Source organism: Achroia grisella, unplaced genomic scaffold, assembly GCF_030625045.1.
Source record: "Achroia grisella isolate CSIRO2021 unplaced genomic scaffold, CSIRO_AGI_Agris_v1 utg2471, whole genome shotgun sequence".
Taxonomy (NCBI): Eukaryota; Metazoa; Arthropoda; class Insecta; order Lepidoptera; family Pyralidae; genus Achroia; species Achroia grisella.
Window position 1 is genome coordinate 1159301 of NW_026712739.1, and position 20829 is coordinate 1180129.

Genomic DNA, 20829 nt, shown 5'->3' on the forward strand with positions numbered 1-20829 from the left:
TATTATGAATGCGTTCATTGAAGTGTAATTGTAAAAGTGACTTATTACTTTATATCTTAGCTTTAAGTAAGATTTGTTTTCATTATAAATCATTATAAGTATTTCTGTACATATACATTGAATATAATTTATTTAAAGCTATGAATTTAATTAAAAGACTTCTAGTATATTTAAATAAAGTGGACGAAATGACTTACTGACTGACATACACTGATAGCTTGACAGCCAAAACCGATCAATTTGTGTAATCGGTGCATACTTCAATTTCAGTAAAAAATAAACATAAAAAATGTATTGACTCCTATATTATGTTTTATATTATTATAATTTACAATATTAAATGAAGTATTTACTTACTAATCATATACAAATAATGCAAACATTATATGTATTTACTGTAAATATATGAGTATCTATTTATTTTAATATAGCTGTGAAATTTGTTTTGCTTTTAAGAATGAGGTGTTCAGTGCCGGGTTGTAAGAACGATTCTAGATATATTTCCAAATCTCAGGGCATTACGTTTCATATGTAAGTTTTATTCGTCCATAGATATTTAGTACATATTTTTATCGTGATTTTTATTAAAGAATTGTTTATTCGTCCATAGATAATAAGTAGATATTTTTATCTTGATTTTGATGAAAGAGAAACAGTTTTATAAGTTACTTTTATAATTGGAATAGCAAATAGACTGTCCACCGGATGTAAGCGTCGCCTATATACATAGTACTGTGGGTGTCACGTTATCATGTGACAGCCTTGCAATCATGCATTGCCAATCTAGAGAACTGGGTGGAAAGGGATTGTTAGTAATGTGGATTGATAACCCCATTGCTAGCAATGTACCATGTCAGGTTGACCTCCACGCGGTTCCCCCTGGAAACCATCGTGATAAATTCTTGGTGAATTTGTCACGATGGGCTAACTGACCTGACCTCATGCTCATCTTATCATCCTCCACTGGTGTCCCGCCAGCGTAAACCGTTAGCGCAGGCGTGTGAGCCATTCCATTATCATCCATAAAAATAAAAAAATCTAGAGAACTAAGATGTTATGCCTCTTATTCTTCGACGGCCTCGGTGGTCTACCGGTTTAGCTTTATTTCCGATGGTCGCGGGTTTGATTTCTCGCAAAGTACAAACATTAGTATCCGTAAGTATGGTTGTTTGTATTGGTCTGTGTGTTTTCTATTTATATTATGTGTGTTTTTATTTATTTTTGAAGTATCTATAACAGTTGTCTAGTACTAATAACACAAACTCTGCTTAGCTTGGTACTAGATCTTGTTGTGTGAATTGTCCTGGGGTATTATTATTATTCTGTAATAAATAATCCTAGACAATTAACATGCGCCATCTAGTCCCACACAAGCAGAGCTCGTGTTATGGGTACTAGACAAATGATATAATTAAATAAATAAAACTGGACAATTAACACAGCGCCATCTAGTCCCACATATGCAGAGTATCCTAGTATGCAGAGCTTGTGTTAGGGGTACTAGACAACTGATATAAATAAATAAATAACACTGGACAATTAACACAGCGCCATCTAGTCCCACGGTGAGCAGAGCTTGTGTTATGGGTACTAAACAACTGATGTAAATACATAGATAATTTTATTTATAAATACATACATATTATACATAGAAAACGATACAAGCATTATACAGAATAATACAAACAATCATACTCATGAATACAAATGTTTGCACCAAGTAAAGAGTCCAACCCACAACCATCGGAAGTAAATCACTGTGCTAAACTACTAGACAATTGAGATTGTCATCTCTTTTACAGTTTATATTAGAGAATATGAAGTTTAAAAGAGGGATATTAAAATTTCTATTCAATTTCACTATATTACCTTATATTATAAACTAGCCATACCTGCGAATTCGTCTGCATGGAATTTTAATATTAATTTTCTAAAATAAAAGTAACTTAGGCTAAGTTACTCCTTATTACATCTACTACTATCTACCAAGAAAAGTCCCGTCAAAATCGGTACAGCCATTTCAGAGATTAACCGGAATAAACAGATAGATATACAAGAATTGTAAAAAATGTTATTTTGGTGTATGTTCCATATTTATATTCATATGCATGTAGTAAAAAGGTTATTTCAATATTACAAGCAGAGACTCCATTTTTATTTATATGTATAGATTGTATATTATTCTATTAGGCATTCCATCTTTTTATAGATTCCCCTACGAGAGTACACTGCGGACTGCTTGGCTGCAGGCAGTCGGCAAGCAGCACTGGGAACCGAAGGAGAGGAGCGCAGTTTGCTCCGAACACTTCCTCTGTGAAGACCTGTACGAGACCAAGAGTGGCCTGAGGAAGGTCCGAGCTGGAGCTGTACCTATCATTGTACAGGTGACAATTTTTATATTTCTCTGTATTTTATGGTTTGAAAAGAGAATAAGTGCATAGCGGTTTCTATGTTGATTGTCGCATGCGTAATCCTTGTTGTTAATTAAATATAAGTAAATCAATATTTTATTTAAAAGAGCAACACACAAGTTTCTTTCTTATTCTTCTTGTTATGAATCTGCATTCCGAATAAGCGGTAGAATAAAAAAACTTGACTATTCAAAAGTGCTTATATTAAGTTTATTTGAATAAAGATTATTTCTATTTTTGTATAAATCATATAGCTACTATTATATTATTGTTTTAGTGGAGCAAAATATAAATATATTAAACTAGCTGACCCACGCAACTACGTCTGCATTACACTTATCATTATATATCGCCCAATTTACATAATATCTTTTTAAATTACAGCATGTATTCTGATGTATAAACTATGTTACTATAAAGTTTCTTAAAAATTCGTTCAGCAGTTTTTGCGTGAAAGAGTAACAAACATCCGTCCATACTCACAAACTTTCGCATGTATAATATTGATATATAGATTCATAACTATATATTTTTTTCTAGGATTCAAGCAATGGTGATTATGGAAAAACATCTGGTTTGAAGGTGAGATTTATTATTATTGATAGGTTATACATGTAATTTATATATATTTTTATATATAAAAATTACATGTCATGTTGTTTTTCCGCGATTGACTCCTAAACCACTGATTGCACATTTGATTTGTGTGCAATTTGATCCAACTGAAAGATAGGATAGGCTACATCTCAATTTATAGTCGCAATATTATTATATCTAAGAACCTTAGCTACAGCAACGCGTGGCTGAGTCTGCTAGTTTATATATGTAATGTACGGCATGGGTTTCAAGCCACACACTATATTAAGTATACCCCTTTTTTTTTTACTTGGAGAAAATCCCTCATGGAGACTCGCCGGGCTTCCCCCGGGAGCCCACGGGTACTGTGAGACTCATACTCACTAAAAACTCCAAGATGTCCCTCATCCAACGCCATATGCCGGAGTCGCGGGATCGAACTCAGTCCACCGCGACTCCGACGGCGGTGGCCCACTCTACAGCGGGCCCATCTCTGCGGGTTCCCTTTGGAACCCACCACTTTTCCCATCTTCCCTTGGGGAAGGCGCGCACTTCTTCGTCGGTTCGTCGCACTTCGGTCGTCACCCCCGCCCGGTTATATTAAGTATACCCTATATTAAGATTTCTTAAGGGTCGGCAACGTGAACGTGTATCACCCCTTGAGACACCCTTGGTGTATCAGGTGTCTAGAGGCTATGGAAAGCCCCTTATTGAGTTCTCAAAAGAGCGGGAACGACTTATGGAGCGGCTGAAGGTCAACTTCTGCTTAACGGATTCAACTTTACTCTAAGACTTCGAATTTAGACGCAAGCCGTCGTAATTTCGATTTCCCTTTTTGATTCAATGGGATATCAATCTGGGGAAATAGAGAAAAAAGTATAAATGTTTATTTTACAGGTCTGCAGAATCTGCTTAGAGATGACCACCAAGTTATTCCCAATGAAGAAATACAAGTTGGTGCAGGCGTATCAATATGTGACTGGATTGACGGTGATTACCCAATAATAATAAAATAATAATAACACACTCACTCACACACACACTAACTTGGTTTCGGCCCGTAAGTGTAGATTAAAAAACCAGCACACACACATACACACACGCACGTATGCACGCACGCACGCAACGCACGCACGCATGCACACACGCACGCACGCACGCACACAAAAATTAAAAAAAATGTTATTTTGGTCTATGTACCGTATTTATATTCATATGCATGTAAATAAAAATGGTTATTTCAATATTACAAACAGACACTCCAATTTCATTTCTATGTATAAATTATAATAAATGCAAGAAACTCGTCTGTAACTGTTTTATTTTTTGTAGTATTCACAAAATATATCGCATCTTATTTCGAATCTTGATCTCCAGGTATGCGAAGAGGACCGCCTGCCAAGGAAACTGTGTGGTGAATGCGCGCACCGTCTTCTCAGCTGCCACAGCTTCAGGAACAAGAGTCTGCGCGCCAACAAGCTGATGGTAGAACTCCTTAACAAACACGACAATGTGAGTATATGTTTGCTATTAGAAAATAGAATAGAATAGAAAGAGGTTTATTACAGCACAGTTAATTTTAAACTTTCGTGTTTAATATACATTATTTAAATTATTAACCGGATCTTAACACGAATAATTTTATGGCAAATAAAGGTATTTACCTCTCTCGACGTTTCGACTAGGTTGCACTAGCCCTGGTCACGAGCTGACTGCCTTTATTTGATATAAAATTATTCATGTTAATACAGGGTTAATAATTAAATAATATATTACAGCACACTTCACAACGACAATGATGATACAGCGGTAATAACACACCATTAGTAGATAACACAGCAACTAGTAATTTACATACAGCAGTATACAATTACTAGATGATGATGATGATGATGAGTATATAAATTACTAGTTGACCTCATAAAATTTGTTTTGCCATATAAATAAAAATCGCTATTAAAAAATAGGAGTTGGTGCTAGAAAGGTAAAAATTTTGGATCGTATGTATTTTATAATGCCACTTTATAAAAAAATTTTGTTTTGCATTTAATTTTAATGCAGTTTTCACCAATCGATAGAGTGATACAAGAGGTTTATATTGCTGAAGACAATTGCTTGTAAAGTAGACTGTCCCATTCTAAGATACTGGGTGGGACAGGTAATATGTTAAAAGTTACATTTTTATTTTATTATGTATTTTATTACTAACATAGGATAAGTTATGTCATTAAGCTGTTACTAACACAATGGATCATGTTGTCTGAAATAAAAATTATTATTATTATTATTATTATTATTATTCTTTTTTCCCTTTTTTTCTCTTCTTTTATCGATTTAAAAGAAGGTAATACTCACCTACACGGGCCTTAGCCAAGTGTGGGAGAGGTTGTGCTGGGTGAAGATATTGTTGAGGAGGTTAAGAATTTTCGGGTTATGCGACAGGTATTTAATATTGTGGCTTTCTGTAGGAGATATGTTTTGGATGGATGAATGTTTAATGTTTGCAGACTATTTTGAAGTGTTTTGGGTACAAAACCGGTAGAAGAAAGTACAATGGGTACAGTGTTTACAGTATCAGCTCGCCATTGTGTTCTTACCTCTATTGCAAGATCCTGATATTTTAAGACTTTATCTGAAATGGTAGATTGTATGTTGTGTGTGTTAGGTACAGCTATATCTATAAGATATACTGTGTTAGAGTTTTTTTATTATTATTATTATTATATGTATAATCCGCGTACAACCGTGCGAAGCCGCGGCTGGTAGTTAGTATCATAATAATTCGAAATGAAGTCATTACATAAAGAAAATCAAATAGAAATATATAAATAATAATAATAACCCAATAACCCTGAATATTCACGCAGCGCCATCTAGTTTCAAGCTAAGAAGAGTTTGTGTTAACCCATAACACAAACTTAGCTTAACTTGGAACTTAGACTGTTAAAATAAATACATACTTGTACTTATTTTTTTAATTAAATTACATAGTATACGTAGAAAACACAGAGTGTAATACGAACAATCATACTTAACAACAAACAACAAATCACAATCACATAATGGTTAACATTAACTTGTAACATTAATTTGTAGCTGTGACGTGGTCGAGTGGAATGAGTAGTCATGCTCACTAAAATGTCCAGACATGTGGCGGCGTGGTGGGCCGGGTCATTGGGGTCCTTAAAATATAGTCGAGCGCAGTGATGGCTGGCTCATCCGTCATATTCGTGAACGAGTGCTGCTTGTAGGGACTGGTCTGCTCTTATCACTGATTCGATCACGACTGATGTAATCTTATTGTGTTTTTATATTTGAGCCTAAATAAATTAGTGCTGGTTGGTAGTTTGTATTCACACGTTTCGACTTGTAAAATGTGAACTTACAAGGATTGTTTAAAAGAGCAACACACAAGTTTCTTGCTTATTCTTCTTGTGATGAGACAGCTTTCCGAATAAGCGGTAGATTTAAAAAAATGTTGACTATTCAAAAGTGCTTAAATTAAGTTTATTTGAATAAATGATTTTCTATTCTATTCTATTCTAACAGATTACGATGTAAAGAATTATAAATCCAATTACACATATTATTTTATAAGTAATCCTTCTTGGATTACAACAAAATAATATAGTTACCTTACACGTAACTCTGAAAATGAACTAATTAATTAAACTCTATTCCAGCTAACCGTTGATAATCTAAAAACCATAGATCGGCTTAACAATCAGCTAATATCGAAACTAGAAATCAAACACTACACTCCCGACTACACTGACTTGCACATAGAAGATAAAGAAGAGATAAAGGAGATAAAAGAAGAGGAAGAAGTAAACATACAAGATGAGGTAGTAAAGAATGAAATTAACAGTGAAATATTTGTAGACGAATTCGTAGAAGAGAATAAAATCAATGATACAATTGATGATTTTGATGCAGACTACATTCAAACAGAGAAGGAGTATTCCACTGATGATAGTTTACCATTAGAAAGGAGAAGGGAGAAGAAGAAAAAGAAGAAAGTAGTGAAAAGTGTGAGAAAGAAACAAGTGAAAGATCCCACGCAACCGAAAATTGACAGGCGAAGGAAACCGTTCCTTAATGATGATTTGAATGAAACTTTATTTACAATAACTAATTTATCTTTTGAGGAACAAGTGGCTGAGATCTTGAAGCGACAAGACAGCGCTAATTATAAGAATTCAGTGTTTAAATGTATTGAATGTTATAAGGGATTTTTGGATAAAGAAGCGTATAATTCACATATGAGTCGGCATACGAATGTAAGTAATTTTTTTATACTGAATGCCATTACACTCGTTCACAATAAGAATCACGCTATTTCTTCATTCTCTTTAAACATTGATACGACTCTGACCATCCCATTTGTAATATTACTGAACTGACTGGTGAAGCTGAAGAAGGCCGTAGCTGGCCTTCTTCAGCTTCATCGGACGATAGTGGGTGGAAGCAGGGGGGAGGGGGGGGGGACAAATCAAATAAAAGGCACCACTAGGGGTTCGAACCTTGGTTCAACCGAACAAATGAACCCCGTAATTTCAATCCAATCAATTGGACGGATTACTTACAAAAATTGCTTCACCGGACGATAGTGGGTGGAAGCAGGGGGAGAGGGGGGGGGGGGGGACGGACACAAATCAAATAAAAGGCACCACTAGGGGTTCGAACCTTGGTTCAACCGAACAAATGAACCCCGTAATTTCAATCCAATCAATTGGACGGATTACTTACAAAAATTAGTTAGGCATACTCTGGGTTATTTTTCGTAAGTAATTTCTTCAAATTGTTGATTTGTTAATATGTGAATTAATGATCCAATTACTAGCGTACCACATTAGGTTCTTTGCAAAACAATATAATATATTCATAGTGAATTTGCTACGATGCACTAATAAATAGTGTCTTATGTGTGCCACCTACCCTATTCTATGTACATAAGTCCTCTCTTCTAGGTTGTCAGTAAGAGATTGCATTTAGTGATAAGACCGCCTTTTGTTATTATTTTACTATTTACTGTATTTTCTCATTATTTTATGTGTACACAATAAAGAGTTTTATTATTATTATTATTATTAATCTAACCTAGGATACGGTTAACTCTTCTTATCTTCCTCCCCAGGTGCCTCACCATCGTAAACCGTTACCATTTCATTATCATCTAATTAAAAAAATGAATTTCTTGCAGCAATGCGGCGATTACCAATGTGATATATGCAAAACTCACTTCAAACATCCGCACGCGTTAAGAAAGCATATAACTGCACACCACACGCAACGGTTCAGCTGTAACCGGTGTCCGTACGTCACAACACATAGACAGACAGCCAGACTGCACGAGAGGTGGCACAAGGGGACCAAATACCAGTGTCCACATTGTCCTGATGAGTTTCAGTGAGTAGATTTCTATTAGTACTACTTTTATAGTATAAGGGGCATACAACAGTGCGGCTCTACCTGATGTTACCATCAGCCGACCATGAGCAACCGCAACGTCAGGGGATTTCAGATAGTAATAGTATAGAGGTCTAACCAGTTTGCCGCTCACCGCAAGACCAAGGGAATAGAGAACAGAGAAGGCGAATAGAATAGAAGCGATAATCAAATATCAGTGTCCACATTGTCCTGATGAGTTTCAGTGAGTACACTTCAGTTAATAATAGTATAGAGAGCAAACGTTTATGGCTCATCTCAACACCAGGGGAATAGAGAGCAGAGAAGGGGAATAGAAAGCAGAGAAGGAGAATAGAAGTAAGAATCAAATATCAGTGTCCACATTGTCCAGATGAGTTTCAGTAAGTACGTTTCAGTTAGTAATAGTACAGAGTGCAAACCAGCTTGCGGCTCACCACAACACAAGGGGAATAGAGAGCAGAGAAGGAGAATAGAAGTAAGAACCAAATATCAGTGTCCACATTGTCCGGACGAGTTTCAGTGAGTAGATTTCAGTTAGCATAGAGGGCAAATGAGTTGAGGCTCACTTGATGGTAAGTGATTACCACTGCCCATGAGCACCCGCAACACCAGGGGAATTACAAGTACGTTGTCGGCCTTTTAAAAAGGAGTAAGCTATTTTCTTGAATGTTCAATATCATATCGGTTCGGTAATACCATTACTGGAAGGTGATTCCACAATGTGGTTGTGCGTGGCAAAAAGTTTCTAGAAAACCGCACTGTGGAGGAGCGCCATTCATTCAGATGATCAGGATGGTATTTTAAATGTAAAGTATCTTTTTTTATAGAACTAGAATGACAAACAAGTTGACCTAACACAGGTTCGATTCCTCGTATGCAAACATTTGTATTGTATTACAGTATGATTGATGTAGTTACATAGTTATATATTTAAGTTTATTGCATGTATATGTGTATATATATATATTGTATTTTTTTTTGTTCTGTTTATATTTTGTTGCATTTTGTTTACGTTTATAATTTTGCACCGCCAGCATCTATTCTCTGCACCACCTATTGTTGACTGGTAGATAATGCCGCATGGTGGTAAGTCCGCCAAATGTACTGTACTATATATGACTATATATTGTGTGCATTAAAGTTAAATAAATAAATAAACAAATTATGGCAGGACTAGCACGAGTTGTCTATTAATAAATACCGTACGTACGCTGCTCCGTGTCCGGAAACTAGCGATACCGGGCTGGCGTCGAAACGGTGCGTTTCGACAGATTGTTATCCGCTATAAAATGTATTTATTTATGTATATCTGTTGTCTAGTACCCATTATACAAGTTCTGCTTATCTCGGGACTAGATGGCGCTGAATTGTCCAGGGTTATTATAATTATTATTATCTGTTACAGGAAATTCACAACGTACATGGGCCATATACGTATAAAGCATCCATCTGACTTTGTCTGCCAACTGTGTGGGTATTCGTTTGTGAGCGAGAAAGGTATACAGCTTCATAAAAAGTTGAAGCATAGATTAGATAACGAACAGGTGAGTGGTTTTCCTTGTTATAATCATATTTGTTTACGTCAAATACCCACACGAGAAGACCTCGGCAGGTAGTTCATTCCACAAAATAAGTGTATGCAAGGAAAACAAGTATATGGCACAACTAGGTCTATGCACGACAAAAATCTGTAGATTCTGCCAAACTGAAGAGGAAACGCCACTACACATCCTATGTGGTTGTAGCCCACTCATGCATAAACGAAATATCTCATTTGGAAAGTTTACACTCTATCCTGAGGAGATAAAAACCATCGCTCCTAATATCCTTCAATTCTTGTTCCTGACGGGTCTAGGTAGCGAACTGTCAAAAAGGGCGAGCACAATAGATCTATGTAGGTCGCAGTGCTACAGGTGCTACACATGTGACAATAGCCCAAACAACCCAATAAAAAAAATACAGGAGGAAGCTCCTCTGAAACCGCACTGTCTGAGACTACTTAGGTTCCAACGTGTGGGGATGAATTCCCTGCCGATAGCGAGCGGTGTGATGATAAATATTGATGTTATGGGTACTAGGCAACTGATATAAATACTTAGATTTTTTTGTATAAATCTATACATATAAATAAAATTGGAGTGTCTGTTTGTAATATTGTAATAACCGTTTTTTACTCATCATCATCATCATATAAATACGGTACATACACCATTATAACATTTTTAAAAAATTTTGTCTGTCTGTCTGTCTGTTTATTCCGGTTAATCTCACAAATGGCTGGACCGATTTTGACGGGACTTTTTTGACAGGTAGCTGATGTAATAAGGAGTAACTTAGGCTACTTTTATTTTAGAAAAATAAAGTTAAATTCCACGCGAACGAAGTCGCGGGAACAGCTAGTATATAATATACATTGAAAATACCCAGACCGATGCAAACAATCTTACTCATGAATACGTACACATAAATAATATTTGCACCGTGCGAGGAATCGAACCCGCGACCATCAGAAGTAACGCTTTACTTCTTACGGTGTGCTAAACCTCTAGACCAGCGAGGTCGTCTAACAGTTTTCCTTATCTCTATTATTACCTCCTTAGATTCCAGAAGACGGGCCATTAGATTATCTTATCTCTATTTTTACCTCCTTAGATTCCAGAAGAAGGTCCATTAGATTATCTTATCTCTATTATTACCTCCTTAGATTCCAGAAGACGGTCCATTAGATTATCTTATCTCTATTTTTACCTCCTTAGATTCCAGAAGACGGTCCATTAGATTATCTTATCTCTATTATTACCTCCTTAGATTCCAGAAGACGGTCCATACTGCGAGCAATGCAACGTCCGTTTCGTCTCAGCCGAGGCTTTAAAGCGTCACATAGTGGTATCAGCTCGTCATGCAGACGAGGATAAAGAAGCTAACAAGCCCAAGAGGGGACGGAAGACCAGAGACGTGTTAGAGAAGGAGAGAACCGCGAAAGAGAAGGTGGACGATGATAAGAAGGTGTACCCAAGTCAGATGAGGAAAGCCGAAGGTCCTATACCTTGTGAACAGGTAGTTTGTTAATTTAATTCTTAATGCATATAGATGGTGACAGGACTATGTACTATAGGATCCCTGGTCGTATGGTCGGACGGCGAAGTAAAAATGCTCGGTTGTTTGCACTTAGTAGGAAGGCACCTATCGGGTCGCTGTCTCGCCAGTGAATGCGGTCCGCGCTCTTTGTATAGACGACCGACGGGTGGCCCTCCCTACTACGACTGTACGTTGCGTGTGATTTATTATTATTAACAAAAATGATCTTACTTATATACAAATTCTGCTTATACTAATTACTTATATTTAGGGCAATAAAAACACTATGTTATATATTTTATTGAGGATGACTTATTATACTAATTACAGCTAAAACTTATTTTCTAATTGATTCTGTCGTGTACATATAGAATAGAATAGAAAATCGTTTGTTCAAATAAACTTACATTGAAGCACTTTAATTATTCTGCCGCTCATTCGGAAAGCTGTGTCATCACAAGAAGAACGAGCGGAAAACTTGAGTATTAATAAAATACTAATAATTCAGGTTTTCAATTGAGGATACATGGAAATCTGTATGTTCACTTATACCTTTTATATTATACGATTTTGGTGAAATTTTCAGCAGTAATAATAATAATTCAGGACAATTCACACAGCGCCATCTAGTCCCAAGCTAAGCACAGCTTGTGTTATGGGTACTAGACAACTGATATAAATATATAGATACATTTTTTTTTGTAAATATGTACATATTATACATAGAAAACACCCAGGCCGATACAAACAATCGTACTATAGTAATCATGAATACAAATGTTTGTACCATGCGAAGAATCGATCCCACGACCATCGGATTGTAAAGCGGTATGCTAAACCACTAGACCACCGAGGCTGTCATAGTAGGGGTAGATATATTATATATATGACGATCTGGTTAAGATCGCTGGAAGGCGATGGATGCGAGTAGCGCAGGACTGATCGTCGTGGAGATCTTTGGGGGAGGCCTATGTCCAACAGTGGACGTCTTCGGGCTGAGTTGATGAATATTATAAAGCTGAAGAGTTTGTTTGTTTGAACGCGCTAATCTCAGAAACTACTGGTTCGAATTGAAAAATTATTTCTCTGTTGGATAGTCCAGTTGTCGAGGAAGGCTTTAAGCTATATAACATTACATTGACGACCTCGGTGGTCTAGCGGTCTAGCACACCGCTTTACGTCCGATGGTCGCGGGTTCAATTCCTCGCACGGCACAAACATTTGTATTCATGAGTATGATTGTTTGTATCGGTCTGGGTGTTTTCTATATATAATATGTATGTATGTATTTACAAAAAAAAATATCTATGTATTTGTATCAGTTGTCTAGTACCCATAACACAAGCTTTAGCTAGCTTAACTTGGGACTAGATGGCACTGTGTGAATTATCCTGAGATTATTATTATTATTATTATTTTTTTCCTTTTTTTCTCTTCTTTTATCGATTTAAAAGAAGGTAATACTCACCTACACGGGCCTTAGCCAAGTGTGGGAGAGGTTGTGCTGGGTGAAGATATTGTTGAGGAGGATAAGAATTTTCGGGTTATGCGACAGGTATTTAATATTGTGGCTTATTATTATTATTATTATTATTTTATATTATTTTTTCTCGACTTTCGCCGGTAATCTTGGTATGTACGGGCCTAAGCCAAGTACATAACAATGTTCTATATCAGGTGGATATACAAATGTAGGCCTAATCTGTCTGTAGAAACTTTCTAACTTATTATTATTATTATTATTCTTTATATATATTTATTATATCTCCCTTTTTACGCGGGTAATATATTCAAGGTAATAAAACAAGTCGAGAAATACAAGGATTTGTAATGCATACGTGCGAACCCGGGGACGAGTCGCTTGTAATCAATAATAATCCTTTTGTTACATACATATGACTTCACATGTATTTTGTTCACAGTGTGGTCTACAGTTGGAGGACTCGCGCGCGTACCACGGCCACTTCCGCCGGATGCACCCGGACAAGAATCGAACCAAGTACCCGTCGATGAAGTCGCCCTGCATGTGCGAAGTTTGCGGTAGAATGTTCCAGGTACTAAGTTGGGAGCAGATGTTTTGTAATCTGTGCAAGTTGTTGATCATTCTTCTTGTTGGGAATCATCATCATCATCTCAGCCCGGAAGACGTCCACTGCTGGACATAGGCCTCCCCCAAAGATCTCCACGACGATCGGTCCTGCGCTGCTCGCATCCAATGCCTTTCTGCGATCTTGACCAGATCGTCGGTCCACCTTGCTGGAGGCCTTCCCACGCTACGTCTTCCGGTCTGTTCGCAGTCATCTCGTTATTCACTCGCTTTCTTACCATATCATCTTTCACACAGTCCATCCATCTCTTTTTCGGCCTTCCTCTGCCCTTATAACCATCCACATCCATATGTAACGTATGTTCTCCAACCAGAGAGCGATCAGTTAGAGTGTTAAGTTAGTAATTCGTTTTATGGCAATTGCGTAAGGTTTTACAATAAAATACCAGAGTCTGTTATAAATCTGCCAGAAAAAAGATTTAAATGTCAAATAAAACAGTTCCTTTGCAAAAAAGCTTACTATAAAATTGATGAATTCGTTAACGACAATAATGTTTTTATAGAAAAACTTTAAATCCATAGTACTGACAATATTATCTGATTACACTAATCAGTGCGTAGCGATTTCTATGTTGATTATCGCATGCCTCTTACTTGTTATACTGTAATTATTTATATAAAAAAAACATCTATTCAAAAGAGCAACACACAAGTTTCTTGCTCATTCTTCTTGTAATGAATCTGCATTCCGAATGAGTGGTAGAATCAAAATATGACTATTCAAAAGTGCTTGTAATGAGTTTATTTGAATAAAGATTATTTCTATCAATAATATATCTGACTAATTTCTATGTTCATTATCGCATGCCTCTTATTTGTTATACTGTAATTATTATATAAAAATAAACATCTATTCAAAAGAGCAACACACAAGTTTCTTGCTCATTCTTCTTGTGATGAATCTGCATTCCGAATGAGTGGTAGAATCAAAATATGACTATTCAAAAGTGCTTGTAATGAGTTTATTTGAATAAAGATGCTTTCTATTTCTATCAATAATATATCTGACTAATTTCTATGTTCATTATCGCATGCCTCTTATTTGTTATACTGTAATTATTTATATAAAAAAAACATCTATTCAAAAGAGCAACACACAAGTTTCTTGCTCATTCTTCTTGTGATGAATCTGCATTCTTTTCAGAATCAAAATATGACTATTCAAAAGTGCTCGTAATGAGTGTATTTGAATAAAGATTATTTCTATTTCTATCAATAATATATCTGACTTAATGTAATATGTTATAGAGTTACGCGCTGCTAAAGGATCATCGGTGGACTCACACTGGGGAGCGTCCGTTCGCATGCGAGTCGTGCGGGAAGTCGTTCCGGATGAAGCAGAGACTCGTGGCACATCGCCGCGTACACTCGCAGCACAAGGCCAGCTACGGCTGCTCGCTCTGCGGGAAACACTTCTCCACGCACAGCAACAGACAGCGGCACATGTTTGTGAGTCCAAAGTTCATTTTTTTGCACAACAAATATTTATAACGTACGACCCGCCAGAAACTGAAATACCATCCGGATATCTGGACGAATGGCGGTCCTCCACAGTGCGGTTTTCTAGAAACTTTTGACCACATTGTGGAATCACCTTCCAGCAATGGTATTTCCGAACCGATACGATATTGAAACCTTCAAGAAAAGAGCTTATTCCTTTTTAAAAGGCCGACCACGTACTTGCAATTCCCCTGGTGTTGCGGGTGCTCATGGGCGGCGGTAATCACTTACCATCAGGTGAGCCGCATGCTCGTTTGTCTCCTGTGTTATAAAAAAAAAAAAAAAAATTAAAAGAGCAACACACAAGGTTCTTGCTCGTTCTTCTTATGATGAGTCTGCGTTTCGAAACAGCAATTTGTCAATTTTATTTATTCTAATAAATAAAATTGACTATTCAAAAGTGCTTATATTAAGTTTATTTGAATAGAGATTATTTCTTTCTTCTTTCATAACTGCTGTAAAATAAAATAGGCGATGAAAGTTTGTATGGAAATTTGTAATTCCTCGTGGGACGAAGTCGGAAGCGCGGCTAGTAAATAAATAAATTAACAATTTATCTTATATTACAGATCCACACTGGACTGAAGCCATTTAAATGTGAGATGTGCGGGAAAGGATTCAAACATGCAAGCGAGAAGCGCGCCCACATCACCTATGTCCATCTGAAGAAACCCTGGCCGAAACGGACCAGGGGCAAACGGCGGCCGGATGCTCGGACGGTCAGTATTTTATAACGACGGTCTCGGTGGTCTAGCGGGTTTGCACACCGCTTTCCGATGGTCGCGGGTTCGATTCCGCGCACGGCGTAAATATTTGTATTCATGAGTATGATTGTTTGTATCTGTTTATTTTATATGTGTATTATGTACTAGCTGTGCCTGCGGTTTCACCGCGTGAATATTATAGCCTATATGTTATTCTCATGTGTAAGCTATATTACTGTAAAGTTTCATGAAAATGCGTTCAGTAGTTTCTGCGTAAAACAGTAACAAACATCCATCCATACTCACAGATTTCCACATTTATAATATTAATAAGATGTATTTATAATGTATTAATATCTAAGTATTTTATCAGTTGTCTAGTACCCATAACACAAGCTCTGCTTACCGTGGGACTAGATGGCGCTGTGTTAATTGTCCAGGGTTATTTATTTATTTATATCAGTTGTCTAGTACCCATAACACAAGCTCTGCTTACCGTGGGACTAGATGGCGCTGTGTTAATTGTCCAGGGTTATTTATTTATTTATATCAGTTGTCTAGTACCCATAACACAAGCTCTGCTTACCGTGGGACTAGATGGCGCTGTGTTAATTGTCCAGGGTTATTTATTTACTTATATCAGTTGTCTAGTACACATAACACAAGCTCTGCTTACCGTGGGACTAGATGGCGCTGTGTTAATTGTCCAGGGTTATTTATTTACTTATATCAGTTGTCTAGTACACATAACACAAGCTCTGCTTACCGTGGCACTAGATGGCGCTGTGTTAATTGTCCAGGGTTATTTATTTATTTATATCAGTTGTCTAGTACCCATAACACAAGCTCTGCTTACCGTGGGACTAGATGGCGCTGTGTTAATTGTCCAGTGTTATTTATTTACTTATATCAGTTGTCTAGTACCCATAACACAAGCTCAGCTTACCGTGGGACTAGATGGCGCTGTGTTAATTGTCCAGGGTTATTTATTTATTTATATAAATAATAATAAATTATTTAATCGAGTTACGATGTTATTTTCTGGAAGTCCATTTCACTACTTAATGTATTTATATTATTTTGTTTAATTCCGATACAATTAGCATGTGAGATCACAAACTTTCGGCGCGGGAACTTGACTACCGTTACGAGCATCTTTAATAATGATTTATGTGTGTGTGACAGGGACAGATGCCACCGCAGCCATCTGTGCCAACGAGTGCGAGCGAGATGGACATAGCTCAACCGTTGTGGCCCACCTGCGACCCGAAACTGGGCGAGATCAACCCCATGATGGAAGATAAACCTATGTATTATAACTTAAAGATATAGTGATACTAGTGGCCCGCCCTGGCTGCGCCTGCGTGCTTGTAACTTGTAAGTTTTGTATATATCAACATAACATATAGACTAATAAGGCCGGATTTCACCAAAACTGATCGCGTTTAGTTCGAACTGAACGCCATTAAAACGTTTAAACGTGTTCAAAGTTTCATTTTGAATTTCACCACTACAAATTTCGCTAAACTCGTTTATAAATTCTGAACGCCCGATTTCCTACATTTAAATACGTTTTAACTCTTTATTTGCGGACAACGTTATAATTTTAATTTTCATACTGCTTTCTTGATATATGATAGCGTAGCGGCTTTTGTATTGATTGCCGCGTGCATCCTCATGTAAAGTGAGAATACTGTAACTACCATATAGTAATTTTAAGTAGCCGTGACGTGGTCGAGTGGAATGAGTAGTCATGCTCGCTAAAATGTCCAGACATGTGGCGGCGTGGTGGGCCGGGTCATTGGGCTCCCTAAAATATGGTCGAGCGCAGTGATGGCTGGCTCATCCGTCATACTCGTGAACGAGTGCTGCTTGTAGGGACTGGTCTGCTCTTATCACTACGACTGATTTAATCTTATTGCATGATTATACTTGACCCAAAAAATTAGTGCTTGTTGGTAGTTTGTATTCACACGTTTCGACTTGTAAATGTAAACTTACAAGGATTATTTAAAAGAGCAACACACAAGTTTCTTGCTCCTTCTTCTTGTGATGAGACAGCTTTCCGAACGAGTGGTAGATAAAAAACAAATTGTTATGACTATTCAAAAGTGCTTAAATTAAGTTTATTTGAATAAATGATTTTCTATTCTATTCTATTCTATTCTATTTAAAGCAGCTGTCAGTTGTCAAACTGTCATCAATCAAATTTTTGACAATACAATATCGGGTATAAAAAAAATTCAGCAAAGCGATCAGTTTCTGTGGTGAATTCCGATCTATTTAAGACACTATGGAATGATGTGCATTTCAAACATTTTTTTTAGTGCTAATGATGGAGGCTTGAAGGTCTACTTTCGATGAAATATTGGTCTGGATCGGTCGAGCCGTTTTGGAGGACTGTCGTTATAAAGAGTGCAAATCTGATCTCTAAAATTGCCGAAGTGTGAGTGCAGTTGGATGGATGTTTGTTACATATACCAAAATAACATTTTTTACAATTTTTATCTGTCTGTCTGTTTGTTCCGGTTAATCTCTGAAATGGCTGGACCGATTTTGACGGTACTTTTTTTTTGCAGTAGCTGATGTAATAAGAAGTAACTTAGACTACTTTTGTTTTAGATAAATAAAGTTAAATTCCACGCGGACGAAGTTGCGTGTACAGCTATTTAATAAATATATATATTATATATGTATATATATTTTTCACTTGTGTCTTCCCAGTTTTTTAACTGCAATGTGCTGAACGAGTTCTAGTAACGAGTACCTTATAAATGGCTATCCTCGGAACGGGTACAAGTACCTGCCCCCGTTAAAATGTGTTAATATTTAATTTATACAATTTATAATAATAATATTAACAGATCTCTTTAATTCGAGTTTTAGTTTTAAAACTATTTCAAATAGTATATATCTATACATATAAATAAAATTGGAGTGTCTGTTTGTAATATTGAAATAACCGATTTTTACATGCATATGAATATAAATACGGTACATACACCAAAATAACATTTTTTGACAATTTTTGTCTGACTGTCTGTCTGTCTGTTTATTGCGGCTAATCTCTGAAATGGCTGAACCGATTTTGATTTTGACGGGACTTTTTTTCGCACGTAGCTGATGTAATAAGTAGTAACTTAGGCTACTTTTATTTTAGAAAAATAATTTAAAACTCTACGCGGACGAAGTCTCGGGAACAGCTAGTACATATATATGTACCACGCGTTGCTGTGTCTAAGGTTCTTGAATAAAATAATATTGCGACTATAAATTGAGATGTAAGCTATCCTATCTTTCAAGTTGGATCAAATTGCACACAATGTGCAAATCAAATTTGCAATCGGTTTAGTAGTTTAGGAGTCCATCGCGGACAAACAACGTGACACGCATTTTTTATAAGTAATGATATAAGTTAAGGAATACCTATATTATTGATATTTTTTATAATAATGGCATTAAAAATTACATACAACCCTAAATTTTCATTCGGTCACCAACGCCTATTTTTTAATAGATATTTTAATTTATGTTGCAAAATAAGGTTTTCAGGGCCAGCTAGACTACATATACTAGCTGACCACGCAATGATTAACTTTTACACTTTTGTAGCTATAAGTTTATTTTATGAGCAATATTAGTTTAATCTATACATATAAATAAAATTAGAGTGTCTGTTTGTAATATTGAAATAACCGTTGTTTACTACATGCATATGAATATAAATACGGTACATACCCGAAAATGACATTTTATTACAATTTTTGTTCTGTTTATTCCGGCTAATCTCAGAAATGGCTGGACCGATTTTGACGGGACTTTTATTGGCAGGTAGCTGATGTAATAAGAAATAATTTAGGCTACTTTTATTTTAGAAAAATAAAGTTATATTCCACGCGGATGAAGTCGCGGGTACAGCTAGTTGATTATATGATACTATTAAATATAAGGTTTTAAATTAACTTACAGGTATATAACTTAATGATATAATTGAATTATTTATTTATATTTAAAAATTAATATTAATAATCATGGATCTGATGAAATGTATTGTAAATATATAGTGTATTTTGTATTTATTAAAATTATAATAAATTACATCTGCTTTTTATTTATTAAAACTAGTTAACGACCAGAATTTGACTGTTTTTTTAATATAATTTGAATGGTAAACGGCTTTCCTGATTGTGTTTGATTGTGGAATGAACTATCTGCCGAGGTTGCCTCACGAGACTACATGGGGTTTTCAAGGGTATATTAAGGTTTCTTAAGGGTCGGCAACGCGCACGTAACACCTCTGGTGTCTCAGGCGTTCATAGGCTACGGTAACCGTTTACCATCAGATGGGCCGTATGCTTGTTTGCCACCTAAGTGGTATAAAAAAATATGAAAGCCTAGGAGAACTGTATCACCACAACAAGATGATAATAATAATCATCATTACATAGTATAAAACAAAGTCGCTGTCGCTGTCTGTCCGTCCCTATGTATGCTTAAATCTTTAAAACTACGCAACGGATTTAGAAGCGGGTTTTTTAAATATATATAGAATGATTCAAGAGGAAGGTTTATATGTATAATACTACTACTAATACACCCGGGCGAAGCTGGGGCGAGTAGCTAGTAGGCTATAATTTTAAAAGGTATTATGTAAATTGGGTGAAATATAATAATAAATGGCATGCAAGTGTAATGCAGGCGAAGTTGCGCGGGTCAACTAGTATAATATTATGCTTACAAGGAGATCCTAGCCCCGGCTTAAGTAAATATATAAATAAGGATATGTGGCGGCATGTGAAGCGGCTGAAAAAGCCAAATTATGTAAATACAGAGGTCTAGGCTCCGAATATGAATTTGACCCATTCGGTGTCGAGACCCTTGGTCCGTGGGGTCCTAGCGCTATAAAACTTCAAAGAAATTACGAAAAGGTTAGTCGACATCACAGAAGACCGAAGAGCTGGCAGCTACCTTGGACAAAGAATTAGTCTAGCTATTCAAAGAGGGAACGCTGCCAGGATCTTCG

The 20829-nt window shown here is 36.4% G+C and overlaps 1 protein-coding gene across 1 annotated transcript; it reads left to right on the forward strand.

The window, feature by feature from the left end:
- The first annotated feature begins 295 nt into the window (after positions 1-295).
- LOC131842746 (zinc finger protein 737-like) lies at positions 296-18517 on the forward strand. The gene is made up of 14 exons (XM_059191309.1): positions 296-531; positions 2210-2384; positions 2952-2993; positions 3885-3977; positions 4365-4499; positions 6671-7267; positions 8191-8396; positions 9823-9961; positions 11226-11474; positions 13418-13549; positions 14851-15051; positions 15672-15821; positions 16992-17183; positions 18134-18517. Exons 1-13 carry the CDS (start codon positions 458-460, stop codon positions 17136-17138), a joined length of 2340 nt encoding a protein of 779 aa, XP_059047292.1. The 5' UTR covers positions 296-457; the 3' UTR covers positions 17139-17183; positions 18134-18517.
- Positions 18518-20829: the final 2312 nt, after the last annotated feature.

What these genes read in the sequence shown, in the direction of transcription:
- LOC131842746 (XM_059191309.1), top strand. Translation starts at nt 458, where the DNA reads ATGAGGTGTTCAGTGCCGGGTTGTAAGAACGATTCTAGATATATTTCC. An exon ending in ATATGAGTCGGCATACGAAT is followed by an intron (nt 7,268 to 8,190) that starts GTAAGTAATTTT and finishes AATTTCTTGCAG; the next exon opens with CAATGCGGCGATTACCAATG. An exon ending in ATAGATTAGATAACGAACAG is followed by an intron (nt 9,962 to 11,225) that starts GTGAGTGGTTTT and finishes TTACCTCCTTAG; the next exon opens with ATTCCAGAAGACGGTCCATA.